This window comes from Falco cherrug, chromosome 4 (genome assembly GCF_023634085.1).
Source record: "Falco cherrug isolate bFalChe1 chromosome 4, bFalChe1.pri, whole genome shotgun sequence".
Lineage (NCBI taxonomy): Eukaryota > Metazoa > Chordata > Aves > Falconiformes > Falconidae > Falco > Falco cherrug.
Window position 1 is genome coordinate 29,942,842 of NC_073700.1, and position 19,393 is coordinate 29,962,234.

General features: G+C 39.4%; 1 protein-coding gene across 4 annotated transcripts in view; it reads right to left on the reverse strand.

The window, feature by feature from the left end:
- SDK1 (sidekick cell adhesion molecule 1) overlaps positions 1-6,011 on the reverse strand; it is a 412,574-nt gene extending 406,563 nt beyond the window's left edge. For 2 of the 4 annotated variants that reach the window (XM_055708537.1, XM_055708534.1), the window contains exon 1: positions 3,824-5,579. In XM_055708537.1, coding sequence (XP_055564512.1) covers positions 3,824-4,295 — 472 coding nt within the window. In that variant the 5' untranslated portion in view covers positions 4,296-5,579. Of the gene's footprint in view, positions 1-3,823; positions 5,580-5,651; positions 5,688-5,761 lie in introns of those variants that run through there. The other 2 variants (XM_055708535.1, XM_055708536.1) reach the window with 2 other exon arrangements.
- Between the last annotated feature and the right edge of the window lie 13,382 nt (positions 6,012-19,393).

The following is a 19,393-nucleotide window of genomic DNA, read 5'->3' on the forward strand; positions in this document are numbered from 1 at the left end:
TCACATTTAACCATCTCTCTGTCCTTTCAACAACTAAATAGTCTGTGCAAGTTGCTTATGATCTCTGCATCTAATGCAGTTCAAAATTTGCTTCAAAACACTTCCTACATTTAGCGTATTTAGAAGTTACACCAGATGAAATATTTGTATTAAAAAATTCGGGCCCCAGAAACATTTTCTTCTATCTTCCAGGTCATGGCTCCTGTCAAAGCATCATAGAGCTCAATATCACCTTAAATGCACATCCAGGTACATGTACAATTCCGAATTAGAGATTTGATCAAGTAGCATAAAAAGATTACACTTCTACGGCTGTAAAACTGAGCAAAATCAGACAAGCTTCTCTTTCTTAATATTTAAAGATACCCATCTCCTGCTGGAGAACCTTAAAGCTTTGCACTGCTTTTATCTATTTTAAAATAACTCTGAACAACAGCCATCAAGCCAAAGAAGTATATTTTCTAAGTATTCTTTCACTCTCCAACAAAACTAAGACATTGGGAGGGTACTTAAATCCATTAAGATGCATGTAGAGTAGCCTCTAGCAACTTCCAACCTATTTAAATAAGCAGAATTTTTCTATTTCCATACAAATATTCTAGTATTTTAGTAAACATTTTGCACTTCAGTAGGCATCAGTGTTTTTTAATCTCATACATAACTAATAAATTCCAATCCTGCAATGAGCAACAGGACTACGCCCAGACATGCTAGACCACCGAGCTAGACGTCACTGCAGGATAATGTTCTTCTAAGTACATTAGTTAGTTACTGTGTCAAAATTATTCAATTCTACCATCACCTTGCAAATTCTAATTTGATAATTATAGTGATTATCAATTAGCATCTCATCACTATTTGATGACACACAATGACTTGAGGCTAACTAGAACCTAATACTCAAATTTAACAAAATGCCATGAAAAGAGTCATCATGGCAGAGGCCAGCAGGCATAAAGAACTCAGTAAACAAAGAAATGTGCAGCCTAGTAAGCCAGGTGAGGCGCACACATAGTCTGTACAGGTGCCTGTGCAGACGTGCAGCCATTACAGAAGTGGAAGTACCACTCTAGGCTGTGTTCATGGGACAGGCCACAACCTTTATCATTTGTACGTTTCTCCCACCCAGAAAAATCACTCTCTTGACGAGAAGGTCTGCACTAACAATACTAAGGTCTGAAGAGAATGCTTTTTTTTATTCAGTACTATAAACCACTGAGTGTTTTGCAATAATTAAATTAACTCTGAAAAGAAAAAAGAAATTAAATAAGTAATTATATCCATGTAACACAACTAGAAGACAGTAAAGCTGAAGAGCTAAGTACAAAATGAATTTACAAGTGGTTTTATCTACCGTTTGCCTCTAGATCTACTTTTACATGGATGATCATTCAAGCTGAGAGAATACTCAACCAACCTGTTGCAGTTGAAAACCTTTTCTTCCATTCACCTTACAGTATAAGATACTTAATCTCAACGACTCTGTCTGATGTGTTTCCTATGAACTAAGAATTTGCATTTCAGTATGCCTGAAATATTTCGTATTTCTTTAATGCTAAAATAGTTATTATAGAAACACTAACTGGTTATAGCACAGTATTATGATTCATTCAAAATAGCCATGGTCCATATATTTAGAATGTTCATTTTTTTACCATATAAAAAGATTGGAGTCATGTAATTCTCTCATGCATATGACCACATCATTCCATTAAAAACTTTCTGTGGCTATAGCAGAATTTCCATTTTCATGAAGGACTTTTATAAGAATTGTCATCTTCTCTCTAAAGTAAATTTTTGCATAGAAATGATGAATGTATTGGAATCCATTAGAATTCAGAGTGCGAAAAGAACCATAAGTTATAAATGAATAAAAATTTTGTGAAAACCTAACAGAAGCGCTCTGCATTAAGACCTCCATGCTGGTTTACGTGTCAAAGAATTTTTAGAGTACTACTATTTGCACTTTCTGCACTATATAAAAATAAAAATGTATTCTGTTTCTGCATTATATAATTTTATCTTCTGTTGTTTAATGTCTTCTAAACTCCATACCTTCATCTGCACCAATATTTCTCAGAAATAACGCATCCTACTCTCTTCACTTCCCCTCCCCCTCCTAAATACTGATGGGTGAAACTAACTTGGTGGTAGGACTTTTTTTAGGACAGTTTTTAAACACTACATAACTCCCTGAGGTATCTATTACATATATACTACTGCAAAGGCATAGTAACCTGAAATAAAATATTGACATTTTTTTCCATACTATGCACTAAACAAAAGTTGCAGTTCACTTTTTAATCCAGTAAAATGGCTAGTTTACTACTAAATTACAGAAAACTTTTTACATGGCATCTACGTTTATGCCTGAATCACTGGCACTTGAAACCGTCTTATATGAAAAATTTTTGAATTGTTAATGTAAACAGCAATTAAGAGCATTTGATTTCAAAAATGAAGCATCATGTTGGCATCTATATCAAGAATAACTACCAAAAGGAAAAAAAAAAGTCATGAATTTTAATTTGCAGAGAGAATTATTTCAGGTATGTCTTGTTTCAGAATAACAATACCCTGTGAGGGCTTGCAGGCCTCAGCATAAGTAGTTTGAGAATAGCAATGACAGCATAAACAAAGCACTGAAAAAGGTTTATTAGGGTGGAATCCATTATTAAACACTGGATTAAAACACTTCTGTATCCTGCGGCTCCAAACTTTCTGAGGATGCAGCAGTAAACCCTGAGCAGACAAACTACAGCAGTCTTGGCTTATAACCCCTCTTCCTCAACACACAAGCCCATCCAGTTATTAAAACTGAATGCACCGTTGTTCCCTATGAAATACTTGAAAACAAAGAACTAAAACACAAAGACCGTTCCCCTTCATAGAGTATTAACTTCCGCTTCTAATAACTAACTCATCGTCCCACACGATACAGTTCTGCATTGTCCAACACATACCACTTCAGTCAGACAATGCACACAGCAATAAAACTCAACCCAGCAAAGAAAGTGAAAGCTGCGTTTGTTCAGCATGTTATTTGGCGCAGCCAACTGTAATGCTTCTGCCTGCCATTTATTGTTTACTCTGTCAAAGGATTATTAAGAATTAGGCTACATTTGGCAATTTTTTGAGAGGGGAATTTACATGCAAAGTGACTGACACTTGATATTTAAAGTCTATTGGTCGACTCTGACCCTTCATTTACAAGTGACTCATTTGACTGCAAGGATCTCTGATGTGGAAATGCTCAGATACGAATCAATTGCAGTTTTTGTCTCGGGTAAATGTTACTTGGCAATCCAAAAGAAATGAACAATGCTGGAACCGAGGTTCACATAGAATAGTACTCATATGTTTAAAGAATTCCTTTTACATGCCTGATTTAGCTCTAGTCGGCGGATTTATGACTCCCCTTCTCCCAATAACTTATCTCAGTGCACAGTGTTTTTAAACACACACACACACACGACCAGCAGTTAACTCTTTTGCTGCCTGAAAAAACAGAAATGCACAGACATATTTAAGTAAATTAAAAAAGCAGGTTCTGTCCCCATAGGGCTTTTGATTCTCTGTGGGATAAGGGAAGGGTAGGACAAGAAAGGGAGAGAAACACGTAGGTGCAGTTGGCAAATCCCTGTTCCATAAAGAAACGATTGTAAGACACGACCATTCCTACATGAGATCAGCTCTGTGCGAATTCTGCAGTTTACCTCTGATAAGGATAAAGTACAAGGGTTTCTCTGTACCCGAGCGAGATTCCCTTCCTCTGAGAAGGCAGATGCAGCATTTTTACAAACAAAAATGTCTCTAGCCCTACCTTGTGCCAGTGCTTGCAACATGTGGAGCTGAAGCAACAGAAACGCCCACCATGCCCGACAGAAGATGAAAGAGAAGTTTAACTTCATCATCATTCCGCCTCGCCTGCTATTCCTTCGGGCAATAATTTCGCGATCCACCTTTCTTTCAGCGGTTATTGCCTCACTGATCCCCATCCGATCCGACAGTCTGGCACTCCTGACAGCGCTTTGGTCACTGCTCGTTCCGCACCCCGAGGCCGGGCTCTCTGTGGTGGGTTGGGACCATCGCCTGCTGTCTTCGCCCCGGAGTTTGGGGGGAACTGAAGCCCCCACTTCAGAGGAACGGCGGACTCTTTGATTTGTGCTTACTGTGCATGCAACCCGAAAGCAGCACCCCGTGTGCCTCCTGGTATGATAATCGCCACCTAAGTCAATGTTTCTTGTGGAGGTATTGATTGCACCAAAACAACCAGTCAGAAATGTGAAACACATGGTTTCTCTGCACTGTCACATCCAATACCTTCAACAGAGAGGGAGTAAGTTTATGGGCGTCAGTAATTCAGTAAATCCGGATCCTTCAGCAAAACAGAGAAAGACTGATCCATCTTAGCCACCAGCAGACAATCCAAAGTGTACCTTTCATACCGCAACCATCATCAAAACTGTGACCCCCGTGATTTTTATGAAGCGTGGTGAGTTTTCCAGCATGAGTCCCATTGTCCTGTAAAGACCTTGCAATAGAAGTGTTAAATTCTCGTAGAAGGAGAGGTGGGGGTGGGGAGGGGGGGATGGGGGGTGGGGGAAGCGTCCAGAGGGGGTGGGAAAAAAAGCAACCCCAACTGAAAGTATCTCGCTATTCCTTGCGCTAAGGATTTATTTCAGACAATTTCAAGATTAGCCATGCAGACAGGGTAGTCTCCAGATATCCTCACAAAGCTCTGCATAGTTTATATTAATCGGATTTTCCTTTGGATACAAATCTCTACCGTCAATAGAAGGGTTTGAAGGGTCCTCAAGCAGGTAAATTCAGCAGCCCTGGCTGTGATTCCAGCTCGCTGTGCAGTCAGTCTGCCACAGGCCAGTGGCGATGTCACTTGAACTCTCACGTTCAGCCGGAGGTAGGAAAACCTCAGTTGATCATATCTCCCTCCTCCTCCAAGCCTGGTGCTGATCTTTTTCTTGCAGGGAGACCACGACAAAATTCACCTCTAACACGTAAAGCGCTTTTTTTTTTTTCTGGTCGGCTGTGGACGCGGCAACGAAACAAACCCTCAGCTGGATAGTGTCCGGAGCGGGGGGAGGGAAAATCTCCCGAAACAAACAGCAACAAGGTGAAATCCTTCCAGCTTTGCTTAGATGGACTCCTGCTTTCCTTATTTATGCAGCCCAGGGATCCTGGTTCCTCCTCCGAGCGTCTCTCCCTCACAGACGCTGTAAACACAAGAGGGAAAGCGCTATCACAACAGCAGCAGCGGCGGCAATAAAACCGTACCGGAGAAAAAAAAAAAAAAAAAAAAGCGCTGGAGGTTTTACTTTTAAACAATGCATCGGGTACTGTTTCAGTCCCGCCTTCCCTAAAGGGAAAAGTTTCGCAGAAGACTCCCAACCCCCCCTTCGCTAAAAAGAAAGAATACGAGTAGTTTTAAGAGAAGTACACCCAGGATACACGCAAGTTAAAAACAAAGCACCTAAGCGCGAAGTTGATCAAACAAAAATCTCGCCAGCTCTTCCCCCGCCCGCCCCCGAAAGACAGCATGAACTTTTCTCGCCTCCTACAGCTCCAGCGCGGTTTTAACCCTCCCCTGGCAGCCGGCTCGCACCGCGCCCGCCATCCCCCCGGGCGCCTACCTCGCCGCCTCCGCCCGGCGCCCTGGCTCCCCTCAGCTCCCGCACAGCCGGCAGCCGCGCTCCCGCCCCAGCCACCGCACCTCCCGCCCCCCCCCCGCCCCTCAGCCCACCTTCCCCTGCCCTACACGGCGGCGGGGCTGGGGCTGTGAGGGGGAACATCCTCCGCGGAGCTGAGGAGGGAGCTGCTGGATGGGGGGGGGGAGAGGGGGATGTCTGTGGAACTGTCGGGACTGGGCGGGGAGGGGGGAGGTATCTCCATACAGGTTTGCCTGCCGGCTCTCCACAGACGCCGGAGGAGGAGCCCACCCACCCCCACCCGCCGCGCGCGCACAGCCACGCGCTGCCCCGCCGCCCGCGCGGGACCTGCCCGCCGCCGCCTCGAACGCGCTTCGCCCCGCGGCTCCGCTCCTCCCCCTCCCCCCCCGATGGCCCCGCCCCCAGCCCAGCCATTGATTGGGCGGCAGGCGCGCGGGGCCGGGCCGGGGCGCAAGAGCCGCGCTCGCGCAAAGCGGAAGGGGGGCTGTCCCGCGCCCCTGCGCTGGTTTAACGGCCGCGCGCGCGCCAAGCGGGGGCCCGCTCCCCCCTCTTCTCTCCCCGCGCCCCGGCCCGCAGCCGCGCGCGCCCCCTGAGAGCAGCCTTTGCGCGGCCCCGCGCTGAACGGCCGCGCGCCTGCGCGCCCGGCGGGACGTTGTGCCGCGTCTCCGCGCTCGCTGCGCCCCCTCCAGGCCCGTGAGGCGCCGCCGCTGCCCGCGGGCGCCGGGCACGCCCGGGAAGACTGGGGCGCGGCAGCCCCGGCGGGGCGCTCCCCGCAGCTCCGCTCTCTGGCCGCGGGTGAGGGAAACCGCAGGTATGTGGCGAGGCCGGGGAGCCCGGGGCGCAGATTAACCCTCCTCCTGCTCTCGCTGCCGGTTGTAACTCAGCCCGCGGGGCCGCCGGCGCAGCAAAGTTTCTGGGCTTGGCTTGGCGTTATCCGAGGAGTTTCTCCGATCCTGGAGTTGGAGATTGGCAGCCGGCTTGTGCCCTTTTTTCCTTTCTGACAAGCTGTGTCTTATGATAAAGTCATGCAGGCAAACATAGTAAATTACCACATCAACTGCAAGGTCATTTTTTTCCGTGTTATTAATGGCTGGCACCGTGGGTTTCTGGCTGAGGTATATTACTCAAAAAAAAAAAAAAAAAAAGCCCCTTATTCTCATGCCCTTGCTATTTTATAGCATATGAAAGGTGAAATGTTCACAGTTTCCACACACTCCCAACACAGGTGAAGAGCACGTGCTGGTGCGGTGGCAATGCCTGCGTGGTGCGTGGAACCCCTGCTCCTCAGCCGCGCCATCTCCCACCCAGGCCATCACACCTGCGCAGGCTCCTGGCTAGCCCTTTCTCCTGACACTCCTTTCGTATCTCACAGGTAAATCTTGTCTGCCAGGTTTTCATGTACGCTGGTGCCTGCTGCTTCAGGTATCAAACAGGTTATTAAGGTTTATGACGTCCATTTTCTGCCCTTCCTTTTTCCCGGTGTGTAAAAGCTTGTTGATCCTATGCTCAAGAAGTTGCTGTACTTAAATTTGTCTCTTCTGTCACCTTTTCCTGGTAACTAAAAGGTACAAGCTGTACTTCAACAGCTGTGTCTTCCTTGTGGTCAATAAAGTGTAAATAGCAATTCTGTTGTATCTCTCATGTCACACTTTCCTTTTTTTGTGTGTGTAGAGCACATGAATAATTATCTACAGATATCAGGACCCAGTGCTTACGATTTTTCCCTTCAATGTGTCCGTTTTGAGAACAATGCAAAATGAACCTAGATTGTTTTCATCTGTGTTAAGAACTGACCTCAAGGAAGTAACAATCTGTAACTCCCATTGCGCCATTAATAGTAGTTAATTTACTGCAGCATGAAGAAGCTTTTCATTTAATGGTAATTTTGGGTGGGACTGATCTACCTTAACTGGAACTGGGAAGTACGTTTAATTGTGTGTTTGGTGGTTGGTTTTTGTTAGGTTTGGTTATGGGGTTTTTTTAGTACTGTTAACAAAGGAGCATAGGGCTGCTGATGGAAACTTCCGTTTAAGGTTTCAAATTCAGTTTGACCTCTAGAAGAAAAAAGTACTTTGTGCTTCCTTGTAGGTTGCACCTTATTGTCTAAAGTCTGCTGAAAGAGTCACCATCAAACTGTTACATTTTAAAACCATGATGCTACAATAGAGAAACACTACTTTAGGTTACCTTGTTTAATTTTAGTGAAAGCTTGTTTCCTCTTGGAATGAATACATTTTCTTGTAGCACTTTAAATTTGTTCAGTGTGCAAGCATAGTAATAGGATGCTAGCCTATTTTCATCCTTCAGGCCTTGCTTTTTGAAAATTATTTAAGTATGGTAGTGTGTCTTATAGTTGTCAGCTCCACATCTTAGATGAAATGTTTTCAATTTCCTATTTCCTTATTTTTAACAATAACCATGTCACAGAGGACAACGTTTGTGGTTGGGGTTTTATTTGGTATATGCCTTGGTTGTAATAACTGTACTTAATAGTGTTCAAACAACACCAAAAAAAATCTGGTCTTGATATCTAGATTAGTAAGAGTGTTTCACCATTTTACTTTCTTTGTTCTGTACCTGCTTCTTCACTCTTCTGCTGCATGCATGTAACAAGTGAGGAGCTAAACCGTGAAACATGCAGCAAGAAGAGTAGTAGGAGAACTGATCTCTCGCCTAAAATAGCAGAAACAACAAATCTGATGCTCATGAAGAGAGAAAAAAAGAGGGGATGGGGTTTCAGGAATTTTAAAAGTAAGTAAAAGAAAAGAAGCAGCAATGTGGTCAGTTTCATTTAAAGGTGGAGAAAATGAGGTAACAGAGCTTTTATCCAATGACTGTTGTGTTCTGCAATGAGCTGTAAAAGTGGTAAGTCTTCTAAGGGCCGCAGACTTTTGTATAACTAGTACAGAATGGTGGGACATTTTATTTACATAAGTGGTGAGACAATGAGACAAAAGAGAAAGGAATAGAAGGGTCCGCTACTCAAGACAGGCCACTTAATGAAAGATAGCTTTCTAGCCAGGAAAATGAAATCATGGAACTACTTCCAGAGGAAAATCTTGCCAATGTTGTACGACTTTTAATTCTTGGTTTCCTTTCACAAGACTTTACATCTTCTAGGGTATAGCTTATTGACTCTTTCTAGCATTCAGAGTTAGCTAAACTCCTTTAGAGAGAGCATTCTTATATACAAATAATGTTATATGCTTTTTTGAGAGATGCAGCAGGTTGTTTTGATCTAGCGTATCTCCTGATGCAGTCTCTGGTTCTTGCAGTCATTGATGGGTAGTACCCAGCTGGAGTGTTGATTTTACCAAATGTGAAGTTTTTTTCAGCCAGGTAATGGCTATGGTTTCCTTGCCTATTTTAGTCCTGTAAGCCAAGTAATTTTCTTCCATTTATTCTTCTACAAAAAAAAAAAAAAAAAAAAAAAAAAAAACAAAAAAAAAACCCAACACAGAATAATTTTGTATTATATGATATTTTCTACCAGTTCACTTTCTTGGATGATGGCTTACTCTACCTGAAAAATTTAACTGGTAAAGAAAAAACCCTTACCAAAAAATTTGAGGATTAAGTGGAGACAGATATGAACGCTTCTAACAGGTGAAATCATAATATAGTATTGCAACCTAAAAGGTAATATTCTGGTAAGATCTTTGTCATAAGTAATGTAGAACAATTAATATTTGTAATTCCTTGGATAAAAAGGTTTTCTATAGAAGGTATAGATCATGTAGGTATCGTGAAAACACTGTTTTGTGGTTTGTTCCTACACTTCCTTTTTCCTTCATTCAAAAACTTAAAAGCACAAAACTCAGGGCAAGTGATTACATTGACTACCACATGGCTGTCCCAGAAGATTTTTATATTGCCTTTGCTTTTCTCCCAAGAGGGACAGAGCTTTAGAAAACAATGAGTATGTGAGTAGAAAGTAACTTACTTTCAAATAGGATTGTATTTCAGCATACTAAATCAACCTGAATGCAGTAAACTACTGGCAGGGGGCTAAAATCTTCCTTAACAAGGGTATATTCCCAAGAGTCACTAGCCAGCTGCTTTGCTTTTATGGTGTAAATATGCTTCTACATCGATAATAAACATTGGAAGAGAAGAAAAAAAATATCACATTACATAGCTGGAAGTCTCAGGGGAGACATTAAACAATGACTTCACCACACTTCTGGAAGTATCTTCTGCAGTGAACACTGTTGCAAGAATGAGAATAACTCCCATTAAATTTTACTAGGCTTAAATAACTTAATATGGTGTCAGTTATAAAGCCCCAAAACAAACCGAATGACAGATTTTTTTTCTTCTCCATGTGGCTTGAATTTACATAAAAGAAATTAGAATTAGATTTATATACCTCTTAGGTCTGATTTCAAATTCAGAAATGCTAGCAAATTCAGAGTTAAATTCCTTCGCTTGCTGCTTAATACGATTGTGCTTAGGAGTCTGGGAACAGACGAGGTACAGTTCTAAGGCACAGCGGTAAAAGTTGAGGGCAGAGTGAATAGATTGAAACGTATGTTTCACAGCTTTTATGAGTCTAAGAGCTATCCTGGTAGAGCTGTAGCACAGCTTTATGTTCAAATACAGTTAAGCTGATAGGGACAATGTCTGTACAGTCAGGAGAAGGAGCTACCGTCGTTTCTGAATTATCCAATCTTCTGTATTATCCTAATGTAACAATAGGCTTTCCTAGTTAGCTATCAGAAGGAATTCACAATGACCTAGGTATGTTGCCCTGCTGTGTTTTATGGAGTAGAGAGTAAGTGAAGTAACATAAAGGATCAAGACAACAGGTTCTGCGGTTTTGAAATGTAGACGTTTGAAAACATTCTTAGAGCCTCCTAGAGGAAGACTACAGGGGCTGTAATGATTCCACTCCAGGCAAGTTTGGCTAGAATGTAGAGAGAGATCTTATTTAAGAAGTCTGTGTCTTCAAACACTGGCTGGTCTGGCTATCCAGCCATGGGTTGCAGGGATTGCCCTTTCATGATTCAGATGATGCCCCAGGTGTAGGTGACCTGAGCACTTTGAGGAATATCTGAAACTGCCAGTAAATACTAGGGAGGACTTTGGACAAAGACTAAATCCTTTGGTTGTACCTAACCTTTATATCTATGAGTGCCATCTTGGTAACTTTCTCAACCTTCTAGTTGAACAGGAAAAAAAATTAAATAAAGCAGAACCTGAAACCTGAAGTACAAAAGAAATCTACTAAATAGCAACTGAATATTACTGCTGAAATACATTAGTGCATCAACTTACACTTGATCACACTAGGTAGAAGACTTCTCAGAGTGTGGTTTTAGCTGCTTTTTTTCCCTCCTTTCTGTGTTTTTTTTCCCTCCAGAACTCAACCAAAACCCATCCACAACATAAAAAGGTACTGCTGCTGCAGGATGTGTTTCAGGTAGAACATAAAATGTTAAGCACTTTGAAATGAGATTAGATTTCATGGTGTTTTCTGTTTTTCTAAGTGGTAACTTTGATATTCGAAAAAAAAAAAACCCCAACAAAAACCTGAAGTCATATGCCATGCAAGATGTGTGTGATGTATAAGACCCAGTGTGATTTCTGTTGATTACAGTTTTCTTAAATTCCTTATCTTCTTGTACTAAGATGCTATAACATGACCACAGTTTCACCCAGAGAGGATGCTAGTTCAATGGCTAGTGAACTGATTCATCTCCTATATATTTACTTACAAAGACATTATGAAGACTTAAACAATATTTTTGCAGTCCCTGAATAGTGTTGTAGAAGATGGGTTTTTATCAAGTGCATGGGTTATTTTAAGATGCAGTATAAAGACCTTGGTTTAAGTAGGCAAAGACATCTGTTGAACATTTTGTGATGGGATTACATTACTACCGTGAAGAATAGTGTTAGATTTATACATACGGATCACATTCCAAAAATAGCATATTTCTGAGGTACTGTAATTAAGCAAAGTAATAGATGTGATGAGTTAATTCATTGTTACAATCCTGCTTTTTTCTGAATTGATCAACACTATTCTAATGGAATAACCTTAAAAGAAAAATTTCATTTATTGCAATGTGATAAACAGATAATAAGAAGGATGATGAGAACAATTACCACAAGGGCTTGAGCAATCACACTTGCTAAAGGGGATATAACTGAGCATCTCAGCCATATTACTGCTGTCGTAGTCCACAATTTGCCCATCATATAAAATAAACAGGTCATGAAATGAGCAAGTAAGCTTTAAAGAATACATAGAAGGTATTTACAGTGACTACAGCATTGGCAACCTTAGTTATAAATTATTTTTTTTCTCCATAGGATATGAAAAGGTATTGATTAGTAGTGTTTTAAATTAAGATTCAAATCCAGAGGAATCTGCCACTGTGGGGATGTCAGCAGAGAGTTTTCTGCCATAATGAGACCATTGCTTGTCTTTTAATGACATTTTGGCTTTATTAATCTTTCAGGTCTGCATACTTGTGTATCCAAGATTTTCCCAAATTTATTCATAACTGAAGTTGAGGCATCAAGCTTAGATACCGTAATTCCAATTTGCAAAAATAAAAAAATGACACCAGACACTGTCAGTTCAGAAAGATGAAGTAAGAGGGTTAATGTGAGCAAGCCATTGTGCCAGTTGGTTTCTACAAGTACTGCTATTTTGGCATAAAATTAAAGTTGTCCCAAAACATTTTTCCCCCATTTGTTTGGTGCATAGGGTCTTCACCAGCAGGTTCTTATCTTTAGCAGCTAATATAATTTATTTGTCACTGCTGTTCTCCTTGGCTGCATCCTTGTGTATGTCAGCTTACCCCTTCTCTTGACTGACTGTCTATAATTCAACTGGCATCTAATCAGTGCTTCACTGCTTTTCAAGACTGGTTCTTCTCAATTCTGTGATTCTTACTTTCCTTATGAGCTTTTATTTTTTTAAGATCAAAAGCAATTATATTATATCTTTGAATCTGTTCAAGATAGGACAAGGGTCCAGATTAACACTGAAGAGCTTTCTTCTTCACAGGTCTCTTACCATGATGCTACCAACAGAAATTAATTTCATAGAAATCCAGGCTGTGGACACAGACAGTACATTTTATCATTCTTGTAGCTTTAGCTCAAGGTTATTATTGCTATTCTGTGCTCAGAAGGGAAGAATGCATACTAATTACAGAAATTTTATCTTAATTTCCATAGTAATTAAATGTTATTTTAAAAGGCTAATCTGAAATATTTTGTAAGTGATCCACTTTGGTGACACTCTTGCACCATTTTCAGGAAAGTTGTGAAAATATATTTAAATGTGCACTAAGGTCTTTTTACTTGATTCAGATTCAAAGTCTCACCTTTCAATAGTAAACACATTATGAAATGCATATTCCTTATAAAAAAAAACACCCACAACAAAGAAAGTCACACCAATGGTAAATTTAAACAGCAGCAGAATATGATGATAGCATTGACTGCAGTAGCTGAAGAGAAAATTAAGCTGAGGTGTAAAAATAAAATAAAAAGTAAAATATAACAATCTTTATTAAATAGATTTATGTTTTAAAGAAAGTAGCAAAGCTTTGTGGTTATTTACGTAAAACCACTGATTTTTCCCAACTACTCTGTAATATGTATCGATGTGGTAATTTAGAATGCTTATACTTAAAACAGATGCCAGCATTATTCTTCAGAGAGTACTCAGAACAAAGTGAGTGTGAGACAGATGGACGCAGAAAAATCAATAGTTCAGAGAACTACATCAGATGCATGCATTTCGCATAGGTCAAGTTTGATGAAACCTAAGTTTCATGAATCAACACTTCCAATGCAAATAATTCACACTAATGGAAAAAACCCACTGTGCTTATATGGGATGAATGTAAATACACTTTTAAAATAATTGTTAGTGAGTTGTAATATGATCTAACTCTTGTAGCTGGTTTACACTTACATGTGATTATACTACTGCAGGGACTGGGGACAGCAAAAGATTGCAGATTTTTGTTTTAATAATGAGTTTAGCAAGATATGGAAAACTTCACGAAATTTAAACTGAGTGGCAGTTGCAGTACAACAATGCTACAGGTTTTTGGCTTTTTAAATGAACATATTGTAAAAAAACCCTGTAAACCTTCACATTAATATTTAAATCTGATCTCATTTCTGAATTTGTATGCATATAATCGGTTTTTAAGTATTGCAGGGTTACTATAATATGACCTTCCTTTGGGACCAGCTCAGTACAGATGACGAGGTGGGATGACATGCTATGTAAAGCAGTCGGTAATCAGGGCTGGACTCATATTGCCTTAAAAGTGAAATAAAGTAAGGTTCACCCCAGCCTGGATTGGTACTAAGAAATATAACTTAATTCTGAGCTAGTGTGTTAGTTGAACTGCTGCAACTCTACAGATAGTACTATTACTTTACATTTTATGTTACTTCTGGTTTACACTGGTAAGGTGAAAAAACTATGGAAATTCATGTCTTCTGTTTTTTCCCCAGAACTATAGTAGATTCCAGATCAGACACTATGTAACGTTAGACTGAGGGCTTCTTAGTTCTGTTCAGAATGTATATCATTGCTCTTTAAGACAATCTTACAAAGGAACTTTAAAGTCCCCTCACAAGGACAAAAATTAAGTAGATAAGGGTGAAACTTCAATATTGAGTTGTAACTTTTGGGTTCATTTACTCACAACCTAACTAAATTATGAAGAAGTTTATAAACTTAAAAACCTATAAAACCCTAACTGTTAATAACTAGGACTAACAGATCGAAGGAAGGCAGTGCATACACTACCCCTTATGGACACAACTCTGTGTATTTTTCTTCTGTGTTTGGAGAGAAATAGCAATGTCAAAACTGATACTTTATAAGAGTCACAAAGAAAAATGCATAATATCTTCAAGTTTATGATGTTTGGATAAAAGAATATAATATACAATGCCTGGATGTACTAGTTCTGTAAACTATCAAAGTTCTTTTTAACAAATCTTGAACTGCCATTAGAAGTTCCAGAAGCGTGAAAAGAAAACCCAATGTTGTGTACCTATTTTAAGATTAAACATGATGCCACAAATAATCCCAGACATGTTAATAGAAGATCAGACATCATGCACTGAAAGGCTGGTAAAGATGGAAACAGTAGTAACAAAATTAACAACCAGCGCTGACTGATACGATTTTTATGGAAAGCAGATATTGAACAAGCATGTTGGTGCTTTTGATGAGATTGCAAGATTGACAGATAATCTCCCATTGTTTGATTTAATACACTTTGACTTCAGCACTGTCATTTGGCTATAATGTCTTGCATGATTATGTTTTTTTTAAAAAAATAAAAAGCACATTATCTGATGTTCAACCTTTTAGATTAGAATGATAAACTGAAACTTCAGAAAATCATCTGGTTGAAAGGTGTGTGGAAGAAATCTGTGTATGAGGGAACCTTGTCAGATCTATTTTTTTGTCTGATATTATTCAGGATCCTTCCCAGAGAATGATATTCTGATAGATCTTTAATCTGTCAGGAAAAGCATGCTGGGGGAGGGGGGGGGAACCCACAGTTGAAAAGTGCTACTAACTTATTTGAGACTACAAATAAGAGTAGGGGTTGTCAACATTGAATTTGCATCTGTATGGTGACACTTAGAAAAACCTCAGCTGAGGCAACTGAAAGTGTGAAATTGGGGAACGTAAGTTGAAGAATGATAAACCTCTTTATGGATGCCATCATTCCTGAGTAATGTGAACTCTAGTATGCTGAGGTTCAGAATTCAAGGAATTTTAACATCTGAAATAAATAATCTACATTGAGTTTAACTTGTTCAATTTACTGTCAGTGTTTACCAGCTTAGCTTTCCTGATCTGTCAACTTAGACCATTCCAGCTGGTAACTGGTCTTTAAATACTTGACCTAGCAATGCAATGGCTTTCCTATCTGTAGAAGACATTGTTGCTTATTTAGAAAATAACCTGTAAATAGAATCTTTTCGCTTTCTAATTAGATATCTTTTTAATGTTCTGTATTGTTTCCCAACAAAATTAATAGTTGTGTTAATTTTCCAACTCATAAAAAAAGAAAAGTTTGTGTACATTTTTTAGCTTTAAAAGTTAGAGTTTGAAATATATACCAACATTGCTTTATCAGATTTTAGGTAAGCCACTACCTCACAAGCTGAAGTAAAATTCTGACCTTATCAATGGGAGCTTAGCCCATTAGTTTCAGGGAGAAGACAGGAAAAGCAGCTGCTATTTCATAGTGGTTGATTGTTCTGTTTCACCTGAATCCAGTGATCTTTGTTCATTACAGTAGCACCCAAAGAAAACAAAGACACTGAAAAGTTCCAAATTGTGAGAATTTTGTCAAGAGAAAACAAAGATGGATTCTCTGGGGACAAGAATAAAGCCAGCAAGGAAGGACTTTTACAATTAAATAAATTTCTGATTAAATTTGTCTGTAAAATGTCTTGCAAAAGAAGTTAGCTTGAGGTCCCCATATTTCTCTTATTTGACAAGAGAAGCTTTGGTTTGTGGCATTCTTTGAATAATGCTTGCATCTTGCTTTTTCTTTTTCAACTCTTCAGCCTTTCAAAAAGAGATCTACACAATGTCTCAGACATCTTACAAACACAGATTAACAAAAAATAAATTGGCCTTGGATGTTGGCAAATCTCAAAACCATATGTTCAGAGAGTTCTTTCATTCGGTCATAATTAATTTTTTACAAGATGAATAGCTTTAATCATTTGGATACCTGGATGAAGTCTGAATCCTGCTATGGATGTTTGAAGTCTCAGGGAGTTGCAACAGATCAAGAAAAGCTTTCATAGCTGTGGCCTTTCTAGTTTCACTATATACATGTGTTCTAAATAATATTAAGGCAAATTCTGCCCTTTGTCATAATGATATAAATCCACAATAAAACCTGAATACTACAAGGACTTAGTACATATACTCAACTTCAGGCAAGGGACAAATTTGTATTGCAGCAGTAATACTGACACACTTCCAGCAGGTAAATCTCTCTGCAGGGTTTAATTTAAGCAGACACCCCTAGTTTCAGTGAATGTCACTTTAGAGCAGAACTTGGTGCTATGGTTGGAGACGTTGTGCCTTGCTTACCAGTACTGGTTAATCTCTCTGCAAGTTGGGGTGGGGGGTGTCTACAGTCACTTAGTGTTCATTATTTTAGAAAAAACTCATTACAAGGGTTCCTAAAAAATGCTGTAACATAGGTGATTTTAAAAACTCTGAAGAAAGAAAGAAAGAATAATACATCTCAAATTTCTGCTTAAAATACTAGAAATACAGAATTTTACAGCTGCAAAGCATTTTAGGTTATTCTATTTTTAGTTACTTTAATATACGTTTTTAAGTAATATACATAAATGTGTCCCTAGCAAAATATCAAAAGGGTAAAAAACCCCTCTTGTTTCATACTCCTGTACTAACTAGTTATACTTTTCATTGGCTCCCTGATAAACCTTTAAGGGGAGAGTAATTCTGAGAAAGAGAAGCTTTCCTTCTAGCACATTGCAGTATATCATCTTATGACACAGCTAAGTATAGATAATTTATTTGGAGCAAAGGGGTTATTAAGATGAAGATTAATGCACAAATAACTTATTCCCGGAAACTTACTGTGGTGCATAAGCTCACAAAATCTGTTGCATGGGAGGGTTTACAACTGTACTCTCAGAGTAGCTGTGATCTTTTTATCCATGCAATAATACTCAAGGTACTCTCCCAGAGGCTGTTGCAGAATAAGGGAGGAGAGCCTGGAGTTTCTTTTATCACCACAAACGTGAGAGTGTATACTATAAAAAGAATAATTGTATCTAGGGTTCAAGATCATTTTTGATGGCAAGAGGCGTTAGCACCATCATTCCATGCTGATAGGGACAGCTTAGAGAAGAGATTAAGCAACAAATGGGAGTTGTTTTTTATTCTGTTAACTGTGTGTTACAAATGGTTAGATCATTATGGAATGCTTTTGTTTTGTTTTACCTTTCTTTGGAGAACTGGGTATTAGGTAGAAACAATATTATGATTTTTAGTAGATCTGGGATCTTGGTCTGAATACCCCCCCTGTAACTTTCTACATGCATCTTCTGTGCTTTGTATGTCAGAATGTCCCCCTAGTAAGGTTAGGGGTAATAAACTGTTGTTAGTAGTTCCAAGGTCAAACATAGTTCTTTCTATGAAAATAAAAGTGCTGCATTACCTTGTCAAGTTAATACAGTGTGATAGAGCATCTCAGGCAGCACATCCTGAAAGACTGTAAATGTCTAATAGATTTAGGAAAACTGTACCTCAGGGAACATATTAGGAAGAATTCATCAATGGATGAAAACTGTCTTAGAGCCTTACTTATTGGAGACTGGCACAGTTTTAAATTATTACTTTCTTAAGAAAAGCCTCAAGACAAATTTTATTTCTTAGATTAGCTTTACAAGAATGGGTCAATAATTTCTATTGGAGAGTTTTGAGGGGTTTGTGGGGTTTTTTGTTTTGGATTGGTATTTGATGGTGTGGGGGTTTTTTTAACACTGGCATGAGCAATTTAAATAATGTGAACTCTGTAATTAAGGTTTGAGGTTTTTTCCAAACAGTTTTCAAATTACTTAATGCGGTGTTTATAGTCTGTCATTCTTTGCAGATGGAATTGGACATATTTGTGAAGTGTCTTCACAGTGTGCTTCTAATGCCATATAACTTTAATTATAAAATATGGGTTTGCGAGTTTTGCATTTAGACACAAAATTAATAAAGTGTAAAGCTTGTATACATGTTCACACACATATAGACCGTCAGCAAGTTTCATCCATAGATGTGTCTCAGGGTATTTTAATATTTGGAATCAAGACTGTTTTAAGGGTAATAGCAATTAATAAGAATTCTTTCTTCTGTGTGCTTTGAGTTGTTCCTTCTACAACTCTTCCCTAGTGAAATCAGTTACTCTGTATTTACAGTGTGGCTAAAGTAGAAGAAAGTGGCCTCTATCTATTTTTCATATATGATTGAATTTAAGTTCTCTCATGCAATTTATAGGGGTTTCAACTGGAAAACTCTGAGTTCTGGAAAACTCATTCAAACCAGCTGGCCCAGGATTTTACCCTGTGGACCTTATACTCCATTTTGTTTGCCAACAGAATTTCGCAAAATTCAGTGGAGTCTCACCACCGTAAAAACGGTGTGATGAAAAGGCAGTTCATGCTCCATTACTTTATAAGAAGTCATGCAGCTAAAAAAGGATACAAATATGCACACACATGAAGTAGCTAAAGAGTGTAGCTTCAGATATTTGTAGGCCTTTAAGCTAATAAATTCTACATTAACTTGTTTTCCTGCTTACGTGCATTGTAGCTATATGTTTTTGTCCCAAGTCCCCCCAAGGAATGCCTAAAAGGAATTTGGGCAGAGCTTGGATGCTCCAGTTCAGAAGTACGTTCTTTGAAACTTTCACTTAAGGTGCGTGAAGTTTCAACAGTAAGATCTGCAAGACATTTTAAGGTCATCTTTTTACATATGCCCACAAGTAGGCACACTTGATATTGATCAGGATCTTTCTTTTACTGTCTCCTCTGACAAAGGGCAATTTCAAACCCCCAAAGGCTGCTTCTTAGATTTAAATATCCTTTGAATGAAATCCACAAACATTCATTGAAGCAGTGTTCGGAATTCACATTTCCTAAATTTGTGCCAAATTCTA